The sequence below is a fragment of the Amblyomma mixtum genome, chromosome 9 (genome assembly GCF_055824585.1).
Source record: "Amblyomma mixtum isolate Tamu chromosome 9, ASM5582458v1, whole genome shotgun sequence".
NCBI lineage: Eukaryota > Metazoa > Arthropoda > Arachnida > Ixodida > Ixodidae > Amblyomma > Amblyomma mixtum.
This window is the reverse complement of record NC_143020.1, coordinates 78070710-78096362: the sequence shown is the minus strand read 5'-3', so window position 1 is coordinate 78096362 and position 25653 is coordinate 78070710. Positions and strand designations below refer to the sequence as shown.

Sequence of the window (25653 nt, the reverse complement as noted above, 5' to 3'; positions counted from 1 at the left end):
AAGTTCCATTGCCTTAGAAAATATTTCAGTCCTTAAACAAAAAGTAGAGTTGCAGATTACACATCTCGATTCAAATAAGAGCCCTGTCGGTAAGCACACCATGTCACATATGGAATGAGCAGTGGGAGCGGGCTTATCCGTGTCAATGCCATCAGATGTGTGGTTTAGGTAGCCTAAACGGTCATGGTGCTCGTGCTTGCAACTACGTAGACTTCTTTTTACATGCTAGACCGGCACAGTCAATTCGGGCAACGAAATATGCTAAGAAATGTTGCGATCTACTATGAACTAAAGCGTGTGAAGGGAACTCGAAAAGGAGAATGGTAATGGGCGAAAGTTCATTATAATGGTTGGGTTATGCTGGAAGTGCAGTATACCATGTACAGTTAGGCGTGAAAGCTTTCAGCCTAAATGTAAACAACGTCTCATTTTGTTTTAGCGAACCACATCCGCGGATTACAAATTTATAGCTGAGTTTCAGGAATGATTGCATGTTGCGCACACATAAGTGCGCAACTTAGGGGCCTGATGAAGTATTTTACCGCGGTCAACATGACCTTGAATGCGTGTGAAGTGAACTGAGGATTTCGTTGTGCTGTGTTGGGTTTTATAACGCATATTCACTTAAGGCCACCATGCGCCAAACACAAGGTTGGATATGTCAGCTGTAGGATGGAGTTAAAAAGTTTTTATATAATATAACTGCTATCGGAACATTGATTGGTTTAGGAAAATAAAAATCTAAAAGGTTTCGACGTGTGCAATATCTGCTAGGAGAAATCTGTCAAAAACGCGTAAAATATTTTCAGCGTAACTTCTTTAGTTTTGCACTCGGGAGTAAGATGTGGTTTATTGTGAGCTCAACTCTACATGCTTCACATACTGCTTCATCTTGTATCATGAGAATGATGTGCGTCAGATGTGTGTGTCTGGTTCGAAGGAAACACAAAATTACTTCGAAGAAGCGTTCTTGATGACTGCATGGATTTCTATTCTCATTGATCATCTTCATGTGATGCATCTTTTATTCTTTGTTTTCGCACAAAGCCTGTTATCTTGCTCTCATATTTGTCCCTGCAAATTTTCTACAATCTTTAGGTGGTATACTTGCCCACGGCCTGCAGTGACACACATATCAGCTCTTTCGTTGCCTTTCTTTCCTAGGTGGCTGGGTACAAAAAAAAAAAACTTCATGACATGTCCTTTTTTCAGTTGTCACTATATTATGTGCGATATTTCTCATCAAGGGTTCTATTGCATTTGACGAATGTGGTGTGGTGATTACCGTGAGAGAGTCGGTGTAAATTGTGATGTTTTGAATGGTATATTATCAACAGTCACACAAATAGCACAACATTTAGCAGTGAAAACTGATGTGCACTGGGGCAACCTGACTGTTTTCTCCCAATTCTTTTGTATTAGAGCACTGCCAGTGGAGCGCACTGTTTGAGACCCTCTTTGTAACAATATATGTAATCTTGACAATTTTCCTCTAGCGCAAGACCTTCTTAATACATGTAAATGTGGTTTTAGATTTTGGGAAAGCGGGTTCGCGTAAAGCCACATTCAAAGGGGAGGCTGTACAAAGGCCTCAGAGGATCAAGGCCCTAAGCGATACTAGACAGTTGGTATTCCATTTTAAGTTCTTGGCATTTCTACTCAAAGCGGTGCAGCAAATGTCTCACCGATTGGAGTTTATTGCTGAGCAGTGTTTTGGAAGCGCACGAGTATAGTGTAACATGTTTTTTCGGACCTTATTTTCAATATGTATGAAGTTACGAGCAATGTTATACTATCTGCTAGGGATGGCCACATTCTCTTTACATAAAAAAAGCTATTTGTGGCAGAGGTTTTGTATGCACCATTTGAGAGACTCAAATCCTTGTTATCAACTGGGTCAAGCCGTGTCTAGTAGGACGGACTTGCAGACTCATACACTGTGCACCCATAGTCTAGGCGAGAGCGTACAATGGAGCGATAAATGTGCAAGAGATATGTCCTTTCATATCACCAGTGTTTCCGTGCAAACCATTTGTGTTAGAGATCGGGAGGCTTTTTTTTTTGACGGGGTTAAGGTGAGAGAAGAATGTGAGCATATTTAGCAAAAGTAATGCCCAAAAATTTAGTGTTAGTGTGTTGGTAGTACACTGATACCATACATACGCGTATAAAGGGAAGGATTGGCGTGCAGTCCTCGTCTAAGGGAGATAAGAACAGCCACCGATTTCTATGCGGGAAACTTAATCCATTGTCATCTTCCGATGAAGCCGGTATATTATATGTCCACTGTTTTCGTCTTTCACATCTTGATACTGTGTAATAGCTTCATTCATTTAGGGGGCCATTAATAGACTGAATACAAAATACGTATGTTTTGCATTATTTAGCAATAGATATCGTTTTTACTATGAAGAGTGTAGTGCTTAAAATGTATCACTGAAGTGCACACTCTTTCGAATAAAGTTTTTTGACCGGGTAGTGGATGGCGACATCACCAAGGCTGAGTAGGATTTCGAACCTCCGTGTTGTAGAGTTGAATCTGGGTCACCGGGTGCATATTCATGAAAAAAAAACAGCCCAAAGACGGAACACAGCTAAGAGACGGGGCACACACACGACGACTGGTGCCTCGTCTCTTCGCTGTGTTCCGTGTTTTGACCGTTTTTCTTTTCTCCATGTAGTGTCGTGGGCTTTTTCCACATCACAAAGGACAAGCACAGGCAATTAATGCAATGTGAACCCGAGAATCCTCGATGCGCTTATGGATCTGTGCCAACTTAGATACAGCGGCGGATTTGCAATATTCTGCTTTCCATTGTATTTGTATCGCGAGTAGTCCAAGCTAGAACCGCATGGCGCGTTTTTAGGCGCGATTGCCGCGCGGATGGTGGGACGCGCGCGTCATTCTGACGCGTGCCCAGCATAATCCAACACGAAATCGCGCCGCGGCGTGATTCTACGCATATAGAAAAAAACGCCTCGCGCTGCGCGTCCACTGACGTCACGGCCGGCGTCCACCAACCAGCGTGCAGGCACGTGTCATTTTGGTTTTTCGGTTTGCCAACAGATGGCTCTGCTCTCCGCGCATCTCGGCGGTATCTTTTCGGGGGAACTATGGGGAACTTTGCTCATTCCTCGGAGGAGTTGGCTTTACTGTTGAGCACGCCCAAAGAGCCAACGTGCATTCACGCATCGTGTTCGTTCGCGCGTAGTGTTCGGCCAGCATGCACAATACAACCTTTAACGAGGTATAATTATATGAAGATTGTTTTTATTGTAGTGTCCTGTAATTTAAAGGGCATATTATATATGCGGTAAAAGATAATTCACCTCGTTGGTAGTTGTGTGGTCTGGCAACCCGAAAAAAACGCGGCGCGACAGCACCGCTTCATTTTACTCGTGCGGGTGCTCGCGCGTCGGCGGCAACGCGGGCGTTTGGTGCGCGTCGCGTTTTTCGCTCGCGAAAAACGTTGCCAACCTCCCATTATGACAAAATTCCGCATTTACACTCAAGTGTAAAGCTTCGCAACTGTAGAATGTGGCTTCCTTTTTTTTCGGCATTCTCTTAAGTGATCTTCGACCCAAAATAAGCTGTGCTACTGATTTCCTCATTTAATCAGCCTGAACAAGGAAAGTGAAAAAAATACCTCCAAAGCTTTTCATGGATACGATAATCTCGGCCTTCATTCATACTTGTCGCATGGCTGATCACTTCGCTTTAAGCGGCTGCAAGCATAAGTGGACGTCGATAGTAATAACTTGCGTAAGCTCAAAACCACCTTTAATTATTATAAATGGTGAAGAAAACAAGTCTTCGGGACTGTCTGGCAATGTGCAAATTTAGGCCTCCGATTTAGCACACCTCTTGGAGGTTTCAGAGTCACGCCATTTGAGATAATAGAAGTATTTCCAACGACAATTTTTAAAGTTAAGAGCGTAGAGGACTATAGTAGTATTCATTACAGTGCCACTAGAAAGATGTATCAGCATTGAAAACGATGAAGTATATGTCTACAACGATTGTTTTTATTCTTAACTGAGCTCTCACCTGTTTATCACTCAGTTTCTTCAGCTGTTTTGAAAAATGTTCCGAAGTTCTTTTGTTGTCTGCCTGTATGCCAGTCACTTGTTTCTGCGTTCTAGCCTGTACAGGAATGAAGGAATAATATAAAAGGTTACCAACGAACAGATAACAGTTATTTTCAATGACTTTGAAGAACTACCTATATAGTACATGCATTGTGATTAATATTTTCCTCTTTACTATATGCATCAAACATGAGCTATGGCTCCATAAAATTCGTCCAAACAATATTAAACGTTTTTTTTCTTCCTTTGTAAGAGCAAACTCTCACGAAAGAGCACTTGATGCCAGCAAAACAAAAAGCAATGTTCAAAGGTGTCGCGGAAACTACTACAAACCAAGAAATGAAGGTTACGCAAGATAGGAGCAGTCGTGGATGAAAATTAGATTGAAAAAAAAGTTGAGCAACTCACTGCACAACCTTTCCAGCTTCACCCAATTTCTCGAGTTTAGAGACTATAAGAAATTAAAAAGATTATTATAAGTTAAGGGTTACCAGACTTGTGGCGAGGCCATTGTCGCGCTTGAACAAACTGCAAATGGACGACTGGGTTCAAAACAGTACATTATGTGCAGCTGTGATGCTACCCGGCGATAGTTTGAATAGGAAATGTAATTATTTCCGTTATGAGGTGAATAGTTTTGTTTAAAATCTAAACTCAGAAATATCGATTAGATACTACTGCTGCAGTGAATTCAGAAAACGGAACATGTCTCACGGGGTGTCTATGGTTCTAACCTGGTAGGCTGGGCTATGCGACGGCATCTGCCAGCAAAGTTTTTGGACGAGAGCTCGCATACAGATTCTTTGTAAAAGGTAATATTCGCCATCGTCGGCCTAACTACGCCCAGTGAAGGATAAAGGCATCTCTCATAACGTTGCTCGTAATCCTTTACTGTGCAACCTGCTACCACCTTATTCCAGCAAGCTGCCTTATCCGCTCATCTACCTTTCTGCCGCCCGCTGCTTGATTGCGAGCTCTTGTAATTCTTCTGTTCCTTGAACGGCCACCAGTTACCTTGCCTTCGAATAAAATGCGTTGCCCAAGCCCGTTTCTTGGTTTGTGCATAATTATCACTAACTCGTGTTTGTTGCCTGAGCAACACTGCTATAATCCTGTCTCTTAACGATACATTTATCCTTTCCGTTTCATAGCTTGCTGCATTGTCCTAAATTTAAATTCAATCATTTTCATTAGGAACCGCATTTCTGTTCGCTACGGGAGTACCGGTAAAAATATTACGTACACTGCAGTTCAATTATAATGGTAAACTACCATTCATGAACTGACAGCATGTGCAAAATTCATTCCAACCCTTTCGCATTTTCCTCGTTATTCCAGTCGCGTGTTCCAGATCTGCGCCCACAACCGGTTCCAAGGATTAGACGCTTACTACTTCCAGCCCTTTGCTACCTATTGTTAACTCTTGCTTCATTCAACGACTGTTGATTATTACGCGTAGAGTAGTTGGTAAATTGGTTTTTGAGGAAAGGCTCTCATTATGAATTTTTAGAATCGCCGTTCTCATTTGCATGTCTAGGAAATAGCTGATAATTTGCAGTTCGCTCACTTAGCCACTTAGTAAGGCCATCTTACAAACGAATCGAAGTTGGGTAATATATTATTCAGTATTTATTTTGAAATACTGCAAGCAGCGCCGTTGCCTAGGCAGGAGAGGTTACAAGAGGAGTGTCTTTAATGCGCGCTCAAATATAGCGGCACTAGCGCAATCGACTACAGATGAAGGCAGACAGTTTCACTTCTCGATGGCAAGTAGAAAAAAAAAGGTGTTTCAAATAGTCTTTGCAAGATACGGGAGGAATGTGTTCGAGTGGTTGAGACATGACGATCTTTTTCATTGGGGACAAAAGTATGTAACCTCTTTGTATGCATGATTGCTGACGGTAGAGGATACTAATTCCATTTTCCTATATCTTGTCGAACTTCCAGTGGCTCCACTACAAGCTGCTCAGCGTGTTAGAGACTGATTACATAGACATGTAATGTGACAAGGTAAACTTGGCAGCATGCCATTGGATCCCGTCCAGGCTGGCAACATCTTGGGCACAGCAGAGATCTAACAAGAATGCCGCAAGCTCGAGACACGGACCAACCAAAGTGTGATCAGCCTCGAGCTTAAAGCAGCTTTTCTCAGCAGGAAACATAACTTGTCGTAAGCCGGCATGCATACGCTCTAGATGTGGAGTTGACACTTAGTTTTACTCATAATCGTCCAGTCCAAGTATTTAGCTAACGTAGATCTGTTAATGACCAGTGCCTTAGATATTAAAATTAAGGCAATTTGTTTTGTTGTCGTGGTCACTGAAGCAGTTTTAGTGAAGTGAATTTGCATTTCAAAAGGGTGGAAATTTGGGCTGGTTGGTGCATGATCTGAGGCTAAAAACAGCGCTAACGGGGACGAAGCAGAGAGAGAGACACGACGCTATCAACCAAGTTTTATTGCACGTTCACCGGTTAAATACCTCTCGTTCGTGCAAAAAAAGAAGAAAAAGAGAAAGAGGGAAGGCGGGATAGACAGGAAACCACGTGGCATGAGATTATGCATTCATACACAGATAATTAATTTCGCTGTCGCGAAGTGAAATGGAAGGGATGCTGACGCACTCTTCACCATTTTGCCGAATGTTGATGGCTTCTCAATTTCTCCCGAGAGCATTAATGTGCTCCCCAACTTGGCAACACCACACTCATATGTACCTACCCAGACCAACGGACGAGAGAAATTGAAGAAGCCATCAACATTCGGCAAAATGGTGAAGAGTGCGTCAGCATCCCTTCCATTTCACTTCGCGACAGCGAAATTAACTATCTATGTATGAATGCATAATCTCATGCCACGTGGTTTTTCGTCTATCACGCCTTCCCTCTTTCTCTCTTTTTTTTCTTCTTTTTCCTTCCTTTTTGCACGAACGAGAGGTATTTCACCGGTGAACGTGCAATAAAACTTGGTTGATAGTCAGCGTCGTGTCCCTCTCACTGCTTCGTCCCCGTTAGCGCTGTTTTTAGCCTCAGATGAATTCGCATTGTTTAACGCTTACACCAGTGACAGAGTTTACAAAGTTTGTCATTGACCACTAATTGGCAGAACACAATGTTAATAAACGAGTGAACAACACAGTTATCAGCAACTTCGAATTTTGAAAGTCATCCACGTTTTTCGCAATATCATCAACATAAATCAAGAAAAATGAAATTCAAGCACAGAAACTTGCAGTACTCCAAGAAAGACTTGTAATTTTTAATTTAATTTCTTCAAGCCCTGCACTTGTGAACGTATGAGGTTATCGAGTAACAAGGGAGGCAAGAAGCGCGCTATTTTTTATTCTTTCGATCAGCAAGCTGTGCGGAACGTGGTCAATTCCTTCTACAGACCTAAAAGAGGAGCACGAGTCTGAAGCTGTTTCTAGACTGCAAAACGCAATGATGCACCACAGAAACCACCAGCGCCAGAAGTCGACAAACACCAAATAGGTGCTATGCCTTCCGATTCATATTTCTGGATAGCGGAGGACGTAGAACCTCCCATCATTCTCCAAGTCCTATGTTGATGTATTACGCCCAAGGTTGGCCACAGAGGATGCGGTTTTCTTTTTTTCGACGTTCGCTTCAATTTCCTCCCGCACAAAATAACTTGCGGCACTAATTTCTCATTTTAATCAGCCTCAGCATGAGAGCTGCAAAAATACCGCCCTATGATTTTCATGGCTATAATGACTCCGGTCTTTACTCAAATGATTATTTCCAATGCCAATCACGTGACTGGAAGTTGTGGGGAAACTCTGAGTGGAAGGGCGATCCAATAATTTTTTTTTTAGCTCACAGCCACTTTTATTGAAAATAAAAGGTGCTCAAAAGAACCTTTCGCTACTGTCTAGCAAAATGTGTATGTATAAGCTTACGAATAGCACTTCCTTTGACAGTTGCAGACGTCATGCCAGTAAAGTAAAGGAATTTCTGACGGCTCATTTAAGGTTAGAGTTTTGAAATAGTCGACGCCTCGAGTATTGTGTAAAACAGTGCCACAAGAAAGGCACATCAACATTGGGAACAGTGAAATGGTTAGAAGGTGTTTTTTCTATCCTAACTGAACTCTCACCTGGCTTTCACTGTGTTTCTGGAGCTGTTTAGAGAAGTGTTCCCACGTCCCTTTGTTTTCTTCCAGCATGTTAGTCACTTGGTTCTGCATTCCAGCCTGTACAGGAAAGAAGGCGTTAAATAAAAGGTTAACAAGAGACGAGCTGAGGTATTCTTATCAACTTTGAAGGCGAACTTCCTATATAGTACATATATGCACGTTCAGAAGTTCGTTTTTACTTTATGCTTCAAATATAAAGTTATCATCTGTAAATATAGCCAAAAAATGGTGCAATGCCTTTATTCTGCGGAAACTGGTTGCCAAGAAACAGTACTCCATGCAAGCAAAAGAAACGCATTCGCGATAGGCGTAGCGGAAACCATCAAGAAGGCACAAATGAAGGTAAAGGCAAGATAGGAGTCAGTTGCGTATAAAAATTAGTTTGAATCTATAGTTAAGCCTGTTTCTTCACTAACTTTGACATCTTTTTCCAGTCGTTCCAGTTTACAGATTACTGTGGGACCTAACAGGATACGTCCACACTTCCAGACTGATGATGCGACACATTTCAAGCTGATCGGATGTACCAATGACGCTCACCTTCTCAGAGTGGTAGAAAAGAAGAGAAATTTACCTGAAAAAAGATACTGTAAATATTTTTTGCGGAAATCAACATGCAAATAGACGACTGGATTCAGTGTAGTAACCTATATGCAGCGGGGGTGCCACCCGGCGAAAGGTGGGTGCTATGCAGGGCGCAAACTCCTTTATAGCATTTGCATTTGGAAAGGCAATTACTTCAGTTCAAAGGTGAACACTTCTGCTTAATGTCCAAACTGAGAAATATGAGAACCAGTATCACTGCCGTTGTAAGCTCTAAAAAACCGGTCATAAGTCAGGGTATGACTGTGGTTCCAACCAGCTAGGTTGAGCTATACAAACGTACCTGCGAGCAAAGTTTTTTAGAAGCGGCAGAGAAAAGATGCAGTATCAAGGATAACACTAGTCATCGTCGACCTAACTACATCCAGTCAAGGGCAAAGACGTCTTCCCATCTCTCCCTGCAACCCTTTCCTGTGCCAGCTGCGGCCATCATACTCTCGCAAAAAAATCAAAAACTGGTCTTTTTTCCTGTGACCTACGCTGCTACCATACTGTCTCTTAATGTCACACCTATGTTTTCCGTTTCCCTGAGAGTACGTGAAAATCTACTGCAGCCCATTCTTTTTCTCCTAGTCATTGCAGTCTCATGCACCGCTTCTGCAGTCCTACTTACAATAAGTAGATTTATATCCCTACTACTTCCGGTTCTTTGCTAACTATACTAAATTGTTGTTTCCTTCCACCATGTTGATTATTAGACCGATTTTCTACATATTAGGTATAGACCCGCCGTCCTGCTTTGCGTGTCTAGATCATGGATGATAGGTTATCATCCGTGCGCTGAGCCACTTAGCAAAGCAATATTACAAGCAAATAGCAGGTTGCTAACATATTTTTCATTATTTCGCAATACTCAAGGCAGAGGCGCTGCCCAAGCAGGTGAAGTTTTAAGGGGACTGTGTTCACAGAATGTTGAATACTGAGACATGAGCGCATTCGACAACAGATGAAGGTGGACAGTTTCAATTCTTGATGGCGTGTGGAAAGAACGCTTTTGGAATTCGGTTGGTCCTTGCAGGATACTGGACTGTTCTTGAACAGATTAGACGTGACGATCTCGTTGTCGCGGGAAGAAAATACTTAGCACCTTGCGTACACGTGTGCTCATGGTAAATTAAATATTGTGATTTCATTTTTTACTCCCCGTCGCGCTTGGAGTGGCTTCAATCTAACTGCATCAGGATTTTCGCAACTGAAGACATATGCATGCAAAGTGATAATGCAACCTTGGCAACAAGCCAGTGGATCTGCTGCAGCTTGCTAACATCTTCGACATAACAGAGATCCGCACGATTTCCGCAAACTCGAGGACCGGACGAACCAAGGTGCGATAGCGTTGAAGCTTAACGCTGGAGGAGCAGGTTTAGGGCTGTACGCAGGCGCCATAACTTCTCCAAAGCCCGTATGCATATCGCCTGAATGTAAAATTCCACTCAGTTTTACTGCTAGTGGTAAAGCCCAAGTATTCAACTCACGTAGATCTCCTAATGATGCGACCATTGGTGCAATAATTAAAATTATGGCAATGTTTCTTTTATGGTCATTGAACCAGTTCAGTTCAGTTCAGTTTATGGGGTTTAACGTCCCGAAGCAACTAAGGCTATGAGAGACGCCGTAGTGGAGGGCTCCGGAAATTTCGACCACCTGGGGTTCTTTAACGTGCACTGACATCGCACACTACACGAGCCTCCAGAATTTCTCCTCCAAAGAAATTCAACCGCCGCGGCCGGGATCGAACCCGCGTCTTTCGGGTCAGCAGCCGAGCACCATAACCACTGAGCCACCGCGGCGGCGGTCATTGAACCAGTTTTCGTGCAGTTAATTTGTATTTTTTTTGCTGCTGCACCAGTCCCCGGGTTTACAAAGGTAGCAGAACAATAAATAATAAGACACAATATTCATAATCAAGTAACTGACGCAGTCATCAGCAAACGATTTTACATTTTTTGCAGTCATGCACATTATTCGTTATATTGCCACGTAAAGTTGATGGTATTCCCCGCAGTCAGGAAGAGGGGGAAGAAGGCTTCTAAAAGAAGCTGTTTATGAGCTGGCCTACGCCCACAATGAAGTGTATGCCTGTGCGGCGGCGAAAGCAGCAAGCGTGCTTGGCGGTCGTCGAATGGAATGCCAGCCGCTCCTGGCCGCGCTAAATGTAACGTTGGCAAAAAACTTTCGAGACACGGCGAGCGAATTACAACAGTCTGGAAAACTTGGAGTCGGTTCTTAGTGTGTGCGATCAATCGAGATAAATAAGGTCGAGTCTTGCACCACAAACACAGCTATAAATTCGCGTGCTGGCAGCTTTAAAGAATGAACAAAGAATCATTAAAACCTTCGGTCATTACCTCCTCTTAAAGAAGCACCGACCCGATGCTTTAAAACGAAAGCAAATGCGGGCAATAACGAACACTGATTGTGTAATCATTGAAAATGCAAGCAAAATGTCCACTAGGGCGCATAATGAGGATTTCGGCGCGCAACATGTAAACTTCTAGCCATGCACGGTGCCGCTGAGACGTTGTCAGTCCGTCGGCGACTACTTTGTAGTGAAGCTCTCGAAGCCCAGCTATGCTTTTGTGCGACTTAAGTTGCAGCTCAAGAGCTTTTCACTGTGTCCGCTGCTGCGAATGGTGGTTCACACCCACACACGGTCACCAGGCTTGTATTCCGCATGTATTCGGCGCACTTTGTAGCGTCGGGTGTAGGTGTGCTGTTGGTCTTTAATGCTCAGAGAGTCGAGGTGTCGTGCTTCTTCCAGGCGCTGTATGCACGCGGTGACGTAGTGACTACCTTTTTCGGTAACGTTTGGCAGCATGGCGTCTAGCCTGGTCATGGCCTCCCTGCCATGGCGGAGCCTAAAATGCGTGTATCTGGGTGGTCTCTTGCACGGCTGTGTGGCAGGGCAAGACAACATAGGGTAGAATGACGCCTCAAGTCCTGTGTTCTGTGTCGACATATACGGCAACTATGTTTCTTATGGCACTGTTAACAGGATAGCTAAGCGGGCGAGTTGGTGATACATTGTGCAAAAAACAGCGCGAACAAACGGGGACGAAAGGAAGAATACACAGGAACAAGCGCTGACACTCAACTAAAGTTTATTCACAGGAAACACGCTTATAAAAGGAAACAGAAAACAAAAAAAAAACAGTACGCACGTGCTGCTAAGTGATATCCAGATATGCAACCTCACAGTCACGCAGGAGCAGGGATGGCTTGCTGACACACAAGCTTGCTTTATTTGCCATATTGGTTTGGTTTGGTTTATGGGGTTTAACGTCCCAAAGCGACTAAGGCTATGAGAGACGCCGTAGTGGAGGGCTCCGGAAATTTCGACCACCTGGGGTTCGACGGCTCGATGATTTCCCTGGTCAACTGGTCGGGGTGTTTGTACTAAATGTCAGTATTCCTTTCCTTTCGTCCCCGTTTGTTCGCGCTGTTTTTTTGCATAAGGCACTGTTAAGGCGCTCAGTATGGCTGTTGGTCTGCGGATGATACTCAGTCACCCTCCGATGGCTTGTTTGACTCTAGCGCAGGATGGCTTTCGTCACTGCTGCTTTGAACGCTGTTCCTATGTCCGTGATGAGCACTTCGGGGGTGGCTTTCGGTAGATTTTACCTCACCGTAGCGGTAGATTGCCCTCGTTGCGACTGAGCCTGTGTGCTGTTTTGTGAATATGAATTAATTCGAACTGCTTGTTGTCTTGTTCCTTTCATTTCCGATTACCTACGCGGCAACCGAGTCAATGTAGTGGCCCGAGGAGACCACATGACTAGCCAGCGCGTTTGTTGGTGCGTGCTTCTTGTAGACGTCATTGTTGCGCTGTCGCGATCTTTAATTGAAATCGCCCGTTTCACCGATGTACCCGTGTTCACAACTAGCGCAAGGAATGCTGTAGATGATGCCCGGGAAATTCTTCTCTATCGTGTCTGTGCTTGCGCGTAGGGACAGGCGTGACGTGGACGTCATGTGACGGAAAAAAGCTGGTCAAGCTTCCGCTTACGGTGGGAACTTACGGTATCGGAATCCTTTCTCTTTTTTCCTGTCGCTGGATTTCTTGTGGCGTCGGATGAGCTAGGAGAATTTTGACGGTCTGGATAAACGAAATGTAATAGGCCTGAAACAACACGCCAATGGTAGCCAAATAATCAGCTCGGTCTTGTGGAGTTCAGTGGAGTTTTTCTGCATGGCGTGCAATCGAGGCAACCACCAAGTTCTTTTGACAGGCCGGGTGTAGGGAGCTGAAGTCAATGTGTAAGCTGGTGTGAGGGTCCTTCCTAAATACTATAATGAATAAATCTATCACCGTCACATTCTACCGGGGCGTCGAGGAATTCCAGACAGCCGTCGACTTCTTCACCGTCATGAACTGTATGTTGGGTTCTATAGTGCTCAGATGGAAAAGAAATGCACTCGAAGCCGTTTTCTTTATGATGCAGAAGCAATCACCCACGTACCGAAGGAAGATCGTTGGGCGTGGTGTGAAGCTGGAGAGGGAGCGAGACTCTAGCGATTCCATCGTCAAGTTCCCTCAATAGAAATTCCCGTAGCCGTTCCATAGAGCTGCTTAAATATGTTGCTCTGGAACGTGAAATAGATATTGCCACAAAGAACTACAAAAGTCAGCACAGGTACAAAATGTCGACTGGTGTTCTTTCCGGTAGAGTTGGGTAGGTTTCGAGTGAATCTATGCAAAGCCGAGGTCAATTGCCACGCTCTTGAAAAGCCACGCCACATAGAAGAAAATAAGATTTCACCGTCTTCGAGAACCGTGTCGCGAACCTCTTCTGTGAAATCTTGCGAGTTCTGTACGTTATTTGTACATTTTAGACCAATGGGAAGATAATGCGATGCAGGTATTTCGACCGCTTGTCCAGAGGCAAGGGGCTGAAGTCGACGATCAGTGAAAATTGGATTCAATTGGATTGAGTTGGGAGGGCCTGAAGTGTGGACCTTAAGTAATTATCTCACACGCAAAAACCTCTACCAGAGGAACAACACGGTGCGTAGCCAAAAGAGAGGAAAAGCTGCAAAGCCATAACCGAATATCACACGGGAAAAAGTTAAAGAACTAAACGGACGTTCTATAAAGAGAAAGCAATGATGGATTCGAAAAAGTAGATGAAATATTCGTGATAAGCATGCAAAAGCACGGTTCATGGAGACACTAACAGATAACAAGGCTAAAGAGAAAATAAAATTCTGCCGCTTGTATCCCCTTGTCGGCATAGGTTTTCCCAAAATGTGACCACATAAAGGAGTACTCCAGCTCCGAAACAACATGACAAGATATTGCTTTTACGCCACTGGTGACCCGGCAGCGGTATTTTGATTCATTTCAGCTTCCCACATTTTTCTGCGATCAGCAATCTGAGATCAGCAATTCGCGCGTATGGGGCTCTACCAACGGAGCTGCGATAGTGGCTCTTTAGACTTCTACTTTCGACTACATTTCTAATGCGTGCAGCCTCAAGCCGAGACGTTCACCAGTGCAACCACCAACCATAATGGCTTGCGTTGAACGTCGCGTTGCTCCACAAGTTCCATGTTTATACTTCACGGGCAAGATTTGCAAAAGGGGATTGCGGTTTCGTTTTCTTCGTCGTTGTTAAATTTCTTTGTACCCAGGATAACTTGTAGTGCTCTTATCTTAATTTAATCAGCATTAAGAAGAAAACTGTAAAACATAGAGCTCATACTTTCTTGGATATTATTATTCCTGTCTTTATGCAAAATGACTGACTGAAGGGCCAACTGCCAGGCTTGAAGCGGCGGGGCCGATTTGAATGGAAATAGAATGTACTAAACTGCCTGAGTCATAACATTTCATAACAAGAATAACGAATGCTCGTCGAAGGGCCAATTACCAGGCTTGAAGCGGCGGGGCAGGTTTGGGTGGAACTCGAATGTAATAATTTTTCGGAGTCACAACCTCTCACAATGAGAACAACGAATGCTAGAAAGAAGCTTTCACTACTGTCTTGACCATGCGTATGTAGGTTTTCGATTCCGAAGATCTCTTGATGGCTCCTGACGTCACACCAGTCGAGGAAACAAAAGCAACTGAAACGACTAACTTAGAATTTTGATGCATATGATGTCTACAGAACTCTTGAAAATAGTTACACTAGAAAGACGCATAAAATTTGAGACTGGTCAATTGTTTACAAGGATTGCTTCTATCTTGAGTGAGCTCTCACCTGATTTGTATGCAGCCTCCGTAGCTGGCTGGAAAAATCTTCTTTCGTTTTTTTGCTTTCTGCTATCACGCCACTCAGTTGTTTCTGCATTCCAGCCTGTTCAGGAATGAAGGCATCAAATAAAATGCTAACATCATGAGGGCTTGACGTATTCTGATTGACACTGAATGCGAACAACCTATATGCGTATATCGTAGTTTAGATGTTACTTTTTATTATATGTGTCAAACATAAGATGATTCACACAAAAATAGCAAAAAAGTATGCGTCCTTTTTTTTCAAGGCTAGTTTTCAAGAAACAGTATCCCATGCAAGCAAAACAAGCGCAATCGTGAGAGGCTCCACGGAAAGAATCAAGAAGCCACAAATGAAGGTACAGTTAAGACAGGAGTTAGTTTTGCATAGAAATTAGCTTGAAGCTATAGTTTACCATGTCTATGTGCAGCCTTTCAGATCTCTGCCCAGTGGCACCAGTTTACAGATCAAAGTGGGACTTAACAAGGTACCTTATATATAGGGCTACCAGAATCATGGCGCGACAGATATAGAGCTGGATGGATCCACCAATGACGCTGACCTACTCATACTGATCGATGATAAAGGAAATATACCTGGAAAACATTTCAGAAATATTTAGTGTGCAATTGAATTCGCAAATTAATTACTGGCTTCAGTGCAATACCATAGGTTCAGCAGGGGTGCTGCCCGGTGAAAGTTGAATGGCAAGTAGGATACGAACTCCTCTAATTGCATTTTCATTTGTAAATTTAAGCCCTGTAGTTTAAAGCTGGACATTTGAGTTTAAACTCTAAACTCAGAAATATCAGATCTGAAAGCAGTGCTGCTGTTAGCTCTAAAATGTGGTCATCTCTTACGGCCTGTCTATAGCTCTAACCTATACGCTAGAGCTCTAACCTATAGCTATACGAAGTAACATGTGAGCAGCTTTATTGCTTAAGTACTAATCCAATGGGCACCACCCCTAGCAAAATAGCATTTTGTCTGTTCCGTTGTTTCTTCCCAGCTGGCCTAGTGAGAGCGCTCCGTCCCATGGCACTGCCCACTCATCAGAGTGTTCTACGTAGCACAAATCCTGTCCTTTTGTAATGTTCCGAATGTTACGTACTATTATAGAGAAAACTCTCCAGAGTGCATACAGAGGAACAAAAGTCGATAGCCCCGTTATTAGGCAGTTTATTAAAGTCAGACTTGCGCAAGTGATAGTGGCGCTGTGCAAGCATATGTCCATTAGCAGGCATGACACCCATGCACCTTGATTGCCTTTTCCGCGTCCTGTAGAGTTTCGTACCCGACGGTACATATTTGTAGTTTTTTTTACAAGCGACAGCAATAATATTTAGCATCAGGGGTAACGATCGTCATCATCGATGTGGCTACATCAACTCAAGGGCAAAGACGTCCGCCATATCTCTCTATATCTCCGCATAATCATACGCCGTGCTGCCTTATGCACCTTATGCCTGCAAACTACGAAATTTCTATCCCCACCGGACTTTTTCCCACTCGCTATTACGGCTACGAGCTCTTGGTATCCACTCCGTTGCCCTTAACGACCAGCAGTTATCTAATCTTCGCATTTATGCCCTGCCAAAAACATTTCTTGGTTTCCACTAAAAAGTTCATTAACTCGTGTTTGTTCCGTGACCCCCTCTCCTATGACCCTGCCTCTTGACGTAAAACCTATCCTTTCTTTTCCATAGCTTCCGACATTTTCCTCAATTTAAATTCAGCCAAAATCGTTAGGCTCCTCCTTAAAGTCTTTCATGGGAGTACCAGTAAGAAACAGCTAATATATACATCACCCTTCACGTAAAACGGTAAACTACCAATCATGATCTGATAGTACGTACCAAATGCACTCCATCCCATTCTCTTTCTCCTAGTTATTCCATTCTCATGGTCATGATCGGCGGCTATTACTTGCCATAACAAGATATATGGCCCGATTTTGAGCCCTCCGTTACCTATAGTAAACTGCTGTTGCTTTCCACTACTGTTGATTATGAAATTCCTTTTCTGCACATTAATTTTTCATGCCACCGTTCTGCTTTGCCTCTGTAAGTCAACGATAATTATTTCCCATTCATACACAGAGATTGATACGAAACATCAGAAGCCGATCACAGTTTGCTAACATTTTCTCAATTATGGTGGACTTGGTGACTAACTGCCCCAGTGAGAAAATAGAGCATGAAGCTGGGTGCGGAAATGGAGACAGGCAGCGAGACGTGGTTTACAAGCCATATTAGGAAGTGTAAACTCGTACAGTAAAAAAAGAAGAGATGGAAATATGCTAGCGATAGTATACATGAAGTTAATTTCGTCGGGAAGGTTGGTAAATAAACAAAGTCGAAAAGGAAGCGGGCGATAGCATACGACGGATACTATACTCTAATGGAACGAGAGTAAGTGAGAGCCAGACAGTTGCCGAAAGGCTGATAGCGTGTACGTATGACGATTTAATCTGCTTCGAGATAGCGAGAACGCCGCCTACGGGCCGGTTAGTTCAGTCACAGCAGTATATTACCAAGCGGTGTGCGTGGTGGAAGATTTCATTATCGCAAATTTGCCACGGCAGCAATGTTTCAGTCAGTGAGATATGCTCAGTGCAGGTGTCGATTGACGATGAAAGCATATATGTTCACTCAAGATTATTTGACTGTTGCAGATGAACTCTATACGCGAGATGATAGAACTACATTGTGTGCAAGGTTCAATGCTCTAAAATAATGTGGTCTCACTAAACTGTATACTATGCTCCCATTATTTAAGGTTGAGCGTAGTAGAGTCTAGAAATGATTTAAAATCAAGTACTGGATTCCGAGCTTTGTTTTGAAATCAATTTGAGGACGGTCATTGTTCGAGGAGGTTCACTGAAGTCATTTTGTGCAGGCAGAAATGCATTTTCTCAACAAAAGTAACGCATAAGAATTTGTATTTTTGCTGCAGTGGTAATTAGGCTTCATGAAGTGTACACTGGAGTCGGTTTTTAACCCACTTCTGAGCGCGAACAGGAGAGCCATGGTTAATGCATTTAAATGCTAACCCATAAGTCGGCCTGTTCTTGTACAGTGTTTTGGGTACCCGGCGTTGAGACAAGCGAAAAACTGAGAAACGAGCATGCCCTTCCCCGCCGAAAGCCCCCAAATACACCCTCCCACTAATTTCTCCTGCAAGGCTGCTTTGGAAGGCATTACGTAAACATCGCGATTCTCAACTTTACTTTTGCCTCACAGCCTCTCCTTTAAGACATGGAGTTGTGTAGCAATATACCCTTCGTTATTTTTTCTTGAGGTCTCAGTTCTGATGGCAGGAATAAAATCTTGATTATGTGGGCGCCGGGTTGTTGCGTTTGTGGATTCGAAAGGTTTGCATTAAGTTATTTTTCATACATATTTTTAAATTCGTTACATGAAGACAGGAAGGCCAATTTTCAGATATTTATTAACCCATCAATCACGCTGATTTAGAGCAGCGGTTAAGAACTAGAAAAAGTAATGAATTGAAATCTAGACTGCAACAAGTGTCCATGCTACCGAAAGTGTGAAAGAAGCTGCAGTTAACAAAGGAAAAAATAGTAAATGTCAAGATGCCCTGTTACTGTTCTCTGATTTATTCCATTTTATTTGTATGGTCATGCAGTTCTTTTTGCTTTGCTTTCTCAAAGTGCGTGTTTCCTTCTGTACCATATGTGTACAACTTACGCCGCCTTTATTTCGAGTACTGTGACTTCTTTTAAGGAATGAGTGCAGTTAACGAATTTAAGATTCAGCCTAACGTGGTGGGAGTTCCGATTATACATTACTTTAAGTTTGAGCTTTTCACCATCATAGGGCGCTTGACATAAAGGATGCAGTAATGCATAATTATTTCCAGTGTTCCGACCTACAAAGCTCCCGCTCATGAATTCCTTCACCAAGCAGAAAGAACTCCTGCGAGCTCAAAACTGTTCCAAAATAGACTTCTTCTTATACATCAGTTAGCTAGTTCTTGGCCGCCCGGGCCCGTGAGCGCTGTAAGCCACAGCCCAGCGCGAAAACGTTCACTGTAAACTTCGCTGAATGAGGACACAACAAATAATTCAGTGATCACTCTTCAGTGCTCGCAACCAAGTAGAGAGTACAAAAGCTGCCCAGGTGTGCTACAATCCCTATTACAACACCGATTCGGTAATTGAAAAGAATGCAAAACGAACAACTCTAAAACCATTCAAAACATGATGCTTTATCCACGTTTTTGCTGCTTCGTGGTTTGTCGCATGTTTTTGCGAAGTAAGTCGCCCTTCTATCTTTGCAGGCAGGAACATGTCGCCATTAATAGCCCGATTAAAGTCAGGCAGCCCTCGAATTCGTACCACACAGGGCATTGCGTTTTCTTTATACGCCATTATTTCTGAGCACTGACCTTATTGAAAAATTCCTGTACTTTTTAACGCATTTTGTATGGCTTGCTGCTTTCCCAAATACTAGGCCTCTAGTAATGTCCATGCAGACGAGGTTCCCTTGAGGCTATTAACGCACTCGTCTGAAATTGCAGCCCGTCTTATTCAGTTTTTATTTTTTTTTCTACTAAGCTTATGGTTTTGGTATACGAGCAACATATAGGCCTAGATTTATGTTCCGAGGCCTGAGGAAAGATAAGTGGCTAAGACATGACGTTGCAGCTGCTAACGAGAAGAGCTAGTGGAATTTCTTACTTCACGTCGGGTTTTTGGGAGAGTGCTCAAGCACGGATAGCAGAAGCACAATTAGTGAAGCTAAAAAAATTGTCTCTCTCAGTGAACTCGCTGTTTCTATACGTAGTGTACAGGTTTGACTTCCCACCTGGTCGTTGCTGAGAGTCTGCAGACGTTTAGAGAAACGTTCCAACGTTTCCTTGCTCTCATCGTTCAGTGACCCAACTCCTTTTTGGGTGTCCTTCTGCTGAACAATACAATAATAAAACATGAATTCATGATCTGAATTAGGAGTAACGAAAAGCAGTGAGAAAATGTTCATATTCTTACATAAAAGCTGTTTAGAACATGATCGTTCGCGTCAGTGTTTTAAAAGTGTTACAGCACCATTTGATTGACCAAATATTTAGGGGAATCCCCCAAGGTGGAGTAGATTTGTAATAAGGGAGTAATTACTCATTGACGTCCACCCGAGCGCAGCCATACGGCCACAAAGGAAAGCTATACAGCTTTCACAGAAACTTCGTAGTTAAAGAAAAATTCGTCCTGGTCCGGGGTTCGAACCCGGGACCACCGCTACACCGGAGCAGTCGCTCTACCAATTGAGCTAACCGGGACGGCAAGCTTATGGTAGGGCGAGAGCGAATTGATCTATAACTCGAAGTGGGAACAGTGTTGACCAAATATTTAGGGGAATCCCCCAAGGTGGAGTAGATTTGTAATAAGGGAGTAATTACTCATTGACGTCCACCCGAGCGCAGCCATACGGCCACAAAGGAAAGCTATACAGCTTTCACAGAAACTTCGTAGTTAAAGAAAAATTCGTCCTGGTCCGGGGTTCGAACCCGGGGTTCGAACCATTTGATTTAGTCAAAATTCTTACCTGATTGCGTTTCATTGTCTCCAGGCGTTTGAAAAGACGTTCTTCTGTTTTCTTGTTCTCTTTACGCAGAGTGCTTATTTCTCTGCGCATCTCGTCCTATACCAAAGAGCGGGCAGAAGAAAAGCAGGTTTCTTTAATAAAATGGTAATTCAAAAGAAATGTCAGAAACTGTGGGCGTAGCCTACTTTCGATGGATTTCAAACCTTGGATGAAGCGAGAATTGAAAGGCAGGCGGAAAATTCAGTCAGCAATCGAAATATAAATTTGAAACATCACACTGGCCTATTGTTTGCAGGACTCATCTGACTTGTTCACTGACTAGAAAAGCTATCATGAGTATAGCTGTCGCAGGCGAGTGTATAAACATGGTACTGTACCTTCATTAGAACACATTTCCTAGGCACGCCTTGTTTAAGGAAGTGTCCATAGATCGCTTCAGCTAAACCAGCTACAAAGCGAAGTTACCACGCCGAGAACAACGCGTCAAGCGACCAGCCTCATCGTCGTGCGGCAGAAATGTTTGGTGGAATGACAGTTACGGACGCTCCGCCTCTGCAGCCGCCTCTTCATTGCCTAGAGAAGCTGCCACCGAGCACAGTTCAACATTACCATGCTTTTTTCCATGTCGCCGATCTTCTTCTCGTATCTTTTCTCATCTCCACAGAGATGCTCGCGAAACTCGCTTCTTAAGCTCTGCGTAGAAAAAAAACAACATTAATCTCAGTCGAGATCAGCTGCCAGCTAGGAAAGAATGAAAAGAAATACGAGTATGTACCACTGAAAGCGTAAGTTTCTATAGCCTTGGTCTCACTGTGCCTGTCTCTCAAATGCAGAAACAGATTTTCCCATTTTTTTGTGGGTTCTTGCTATCTACTAAAAGCTAATTGGTGCTTGACTCACGGGGAAACCAAAATGCATATAACGACTCAAACATAATGAGAAATCTTTTATTTCAAAATTTTGATGAGCGTAAATTCGTTCCAGTGTGTGTTTGAACACCGCAAAGAAAAATAATTTTAAGGAATTCTTGATTTACCACGCACATTGCGGCAAGGACTTTTATTATCCTTGTGTGTCGCGGCCCACCGGTATTCAACCTTTTCATCTTCTTGGATGCGGAGTGACCTATAAGCGAGCCACCACTGAAACCAATATCTTAAAACCGCCAACATATGGCAATAGTAACCTGACATGTGTGCTTTTCGCATTATTTCTTGAAAATCTGAGTTGTAACACGGTTTCATTGGAGGGCACGATTCAGTATTCATTGCAACACAGTATGAATACAGGATGCGACCCACCGGTCACCCACGATGCAGTGAAGGTGTTAAAAATCATGTGGAAAATGACGACCTGGTGTATAAGCGAAACGTATTGCTTGCTGGTCAGGTTTGGCAGGAATTAGGCCCTATTTTGTGTGTGCTGCTTTACCGCATTAGTGACAGAATTGTGCATATTGTCAAGGTGCTTCATGTTCCTTTTGTAAAGGGATTCTCCCTCAAAACAGCAGTAACTACTTCGCGAAACTATGGTGGGTCGAGCTAAGACTTCCACACAGCGAAACGCTGGCGCTGGTGGTGTTTCTTTTTTTCAGCGACCTCATAATTAAACTGCTCAGATATCTTGGGCAACACTAAGCAAAGAGTGCAACGCTAACAGAAAAAAAAATCCTCGTGAGAGCATTGAGATCTGACTGCACAAAAAATGCATTTTGGTGAGAAGGTGATGAGGTAAGCTAAAGCAAGCAGCTCTCCAAATTTACCACTTGGCTCAGTCGACAGGATGAGCAGAAATCGGATAACCAATTTCTGATGCAGTTACAATGCCTAGGAGTACACAAAACTTGGCAAAGACTGTTAGTATTTTAGCATAGAGACTTTAGTTTTACCGCAAAACTTGTTTTCGTCCTATTTTGAAAGACTGATATTATTTCCCCAAACATCAGGCTAAACCACATGTCACCCATAAAACGCACCGCCAAGAACAGTGTTTTCCAGTAGATAACGCTGAATGCTTAGCGCAAAATTCGGGAGTGTGTTATACTCATTCATTAAAGCTGTTTTCGGTTGCACAGCGCGGAGACAGGCAGGTGTAATGCTCACATTCATTAATTTTTTCTCAGTTAAATGTTTACAATTTTAAGCATCTAGAACGCTTGGTTTAAAGTGTAAGTTCAGAAAACGTAAACCGTCGGCAAGAAATAGATGACATACGGTAATTCAATTGTCATCACTGTGCCGTGTGCTACTCTCTCTAAAAACATTTTGCTCGGAGAGACCAGCACTTTAATGATCGTTCCAATGCTCAAATTTTTTGCAGCATGCGAACAAACGCAGGCAGGTCTCTCAGAGGCGTGCAAGTGCTCCATAAGGCAATATTAACATACGTGACGGACACAATGTAATAAATTCAAAATACTTTACCGCAAACATACAGCTTCGCTCCCGTATTTAGCTGTGCCCTCAACACCGGGTTAGCCCCCGTTGTTTCTTTTTTTCCATAGTCATTGGACCTTGTCCTCACCCCTTTTATAGTGCTTCTGTCATTGTGTCTCAAAAATTTCAGCTTCAGAAATTTTAACTTTTCCTTACCTTGAGTTACTGCTCTGGATGTGTTCTCAAGTCCGCGCTTTGATTTTCTCATTGGCTGGAATGTTCGATTTCTTGTAACTGAGCCCAACTGAAGCCTTTTTGTGCACTGTGTTGGCTGCTTGATAACTGTATCTTTAATCTTGTTCGTACACAACGTGCTCATTCGGAAGACAAGAAAGCGCGGATTGTCTGCGCCCCTCCGCTATTGAATGCTTTTTTTTTTGCTAGGGTTGCGCGAATATTCGAACCTTTTGAATATCGTTGCCAATATTGCGGAACTCGATTCAGGCTTCGAAGCGAATTGCAAATATTCGAAAACCTCGAATATTTTCGTAGTATTTCGGAACTCGAGAGTTCACCAAATAACCTGCCGGAAGAAGCAGCCAATGGTCTTATGCACGCCAATGGTCTTATGACACTTGCGTGCAATCGCGCCGCTTTAGATGTCGGCACGCATCGTGCATGTGGCGCGGTGCGCTTAGTTTCGCCCTTCCATGCCGGTCGTCACCAGCTACATGACAGCTTGGTGTCTTTGATAACGTCTGTATGCCGCTTACCTCTTTTTCTCTTTTGAGTGCACAGATTTCTGCAATGAGGAGAACATTATGGGCGCTGCTGGACTCGTGGTCTCCCATCATGTTCCGTGGAGCCTGCAAGAGTGAATGTCTAAGCTTACAGAAGCTTATTGCAGCGTAAAAACACTACATGCTGCCCTTTTCGGCACTTCGCACAGCTGTGCAGCGAATTCGAAGCATGTATTTTATGTCACCATTTACCATAATTTCTACACAATTACTAGCCGTTAAATCATCACTTGTTACCCAAAGAAGCAAATTTTAGCTGTTCGAGATTTTTGGCCTTACTACGCAAAGTATTTAACGCGTGTTTCATGCATAAACTAGTTTAGTCGGCTTCTCATTTCTTGACAACACCCGTTTATATAACAGACGCAAAAAGAACCGAATGTTATGGAACAGCTGGTGCGACACACGAGGGATAAGAGGATGCAGATATCTGACTACCGTATTTGCTTATATGGCACATAAAGGAACGTCTTGCACGTTAGCAGACATTGATGTCACGTAGAAGTCTAACTTGGCGTCTGTTTCACGAGAGTAAGGCACACTTTAGAAGTCCTCAAACTCAAAAGTGTTTGTTTTGTATGAAAAGGTGCGCAGTTGTGTAAAGTTTTCTGCTTACTTGAATAAGAAATACCAGCATAGACATAAGCAATACCAACATGAATTAAAAGCACTTGTTTGCCTAGCTGTACAGATTTGAGAGCGCAAAAAAACAGCATGGCAAGCAAAAATTAAATCGGTTCTCAACTGATAGCCACTCTTACTGAAAGCGCATTCTTGAAAATACTCAACAGACACACGGACGCACGCAATCCCACACGCACTAAACACCGCGCACTCTCGTACTGACGGCCAAGCACACAAGTTCAGCTTCCAGATCAAAGACGGCTGATTTGACAGCGAGTTCCACTAAAACTGTGCATATTTTAAACACATAGAACAAGCGAGGGCAACCGCCGAAATTTTTTCTGTGGGGAGAGCTCCGAGTCTGACGTGGCGGTGAGTGTTCATCAGAAAAAGGCGCTCACTGCAGTACGAAGGTTCCTCCAACACCACTCCTTCCTCTAAACTGAGCCAACTTCGACTACCTCTATCCGTCCCATTTAAAACAACAAGCACTAATTATTTTCGTTGCTGCTATGGACAAGGCACAAGGTTAGTATCACTTTTCTGGAGTGCATTTGTTATATTCTCTTCCTATTCATCTGGGCCTCAGTGTACCACACTTTACAGAATGCCATTTGTTTGTAGAAAAGTAGAACTGTTATGTAATTTTTTTCTGCTTTTGTAGCTTAAATAATTTGATGAACGCCACGCACGCATTATATTGTAATTTTTTTCTTGCATCTGAACCACAGCACTGTGCACATAAAGTCGATGCTTCAAAATATCTTCCTTGCCTAGTCTAGCTCTGCTCATAGCTTTTTCCCACGGAAGCCGTGAACGTTCTAATAATATTGTAAAAAATAAAGTTTTCTTGATGTGATGAAACGGGAGGAGGGGGGGGGGTTAAGAGAGGTGATCATTGGCTCTTGTGGACTAACTATCTTCAGAAGTCGGGGTAGCAAATTAAGAAATATGTAAATATGGACATATTATTATCAACACCCTTCGTCTAGGAGGTTATTCATCTCTTCTCCACTTAACTATAGCCGCGTTATTTGTTTATCTCCATAACTGTATAAAGATCCAGCCGTGATTTCTAATGCTGTGGCTTTCTTTAGTATACCGGCTTTTAAGAAAATATCTGCCATTTATCTCCCCTCTCTCCTTTCTTCCACAAATATATAGCCTAGAAATTAACTTCAGGGTTTTCGGTTGCCTTCGATTTTTTCGCCCATGCATTAGTACTGG

The 25653-nt window shown here is 43.2% G+C and overlaps 1 protein-coding gene across 4 annotated transcripts in view; it reads right to left on the bottom strand.

Moving 5' to 3' along the window:
* Positions 1–25653, bottom strand: part of LOC149329807 (uncharacterized) — a 58849-nt gene that overhangs the window by 15882 nt on the left and 17314 nt on the right. For 3 of the 4 annotated variants that reach the window (XM_089559638.1, XM_089559641.1, XM_089559639.1), the window contains 7 exons: positions 23776–23868; positions 21237–21320; positions 20628–20723; positions 19893–19991; positions 15049–15144; positions 8204–8299; positions 4049–4144 (listed from right to left, as the gene is read on the bottom strand). In XM_089559638.1, the coding sequence (XP_089415764.1) occupies positions 4049–4144; positions 8204–8299; positions 15049–15144; positions 19893–19991; positions 20628–20723; positions 21237–21320; positions 23776–23868 (660 nt within the window). The remainder of the gene's footprint in view (positions 1–4048; positions 4145–8203; positions 8300–15048; positions 15145–19892; positions 19992–20627; positions 20724–21236; positions 21321–23775; positions 23869–25653) is intronic. The other variant, XM_089559640.1, reaches the window with a different exon arrangement.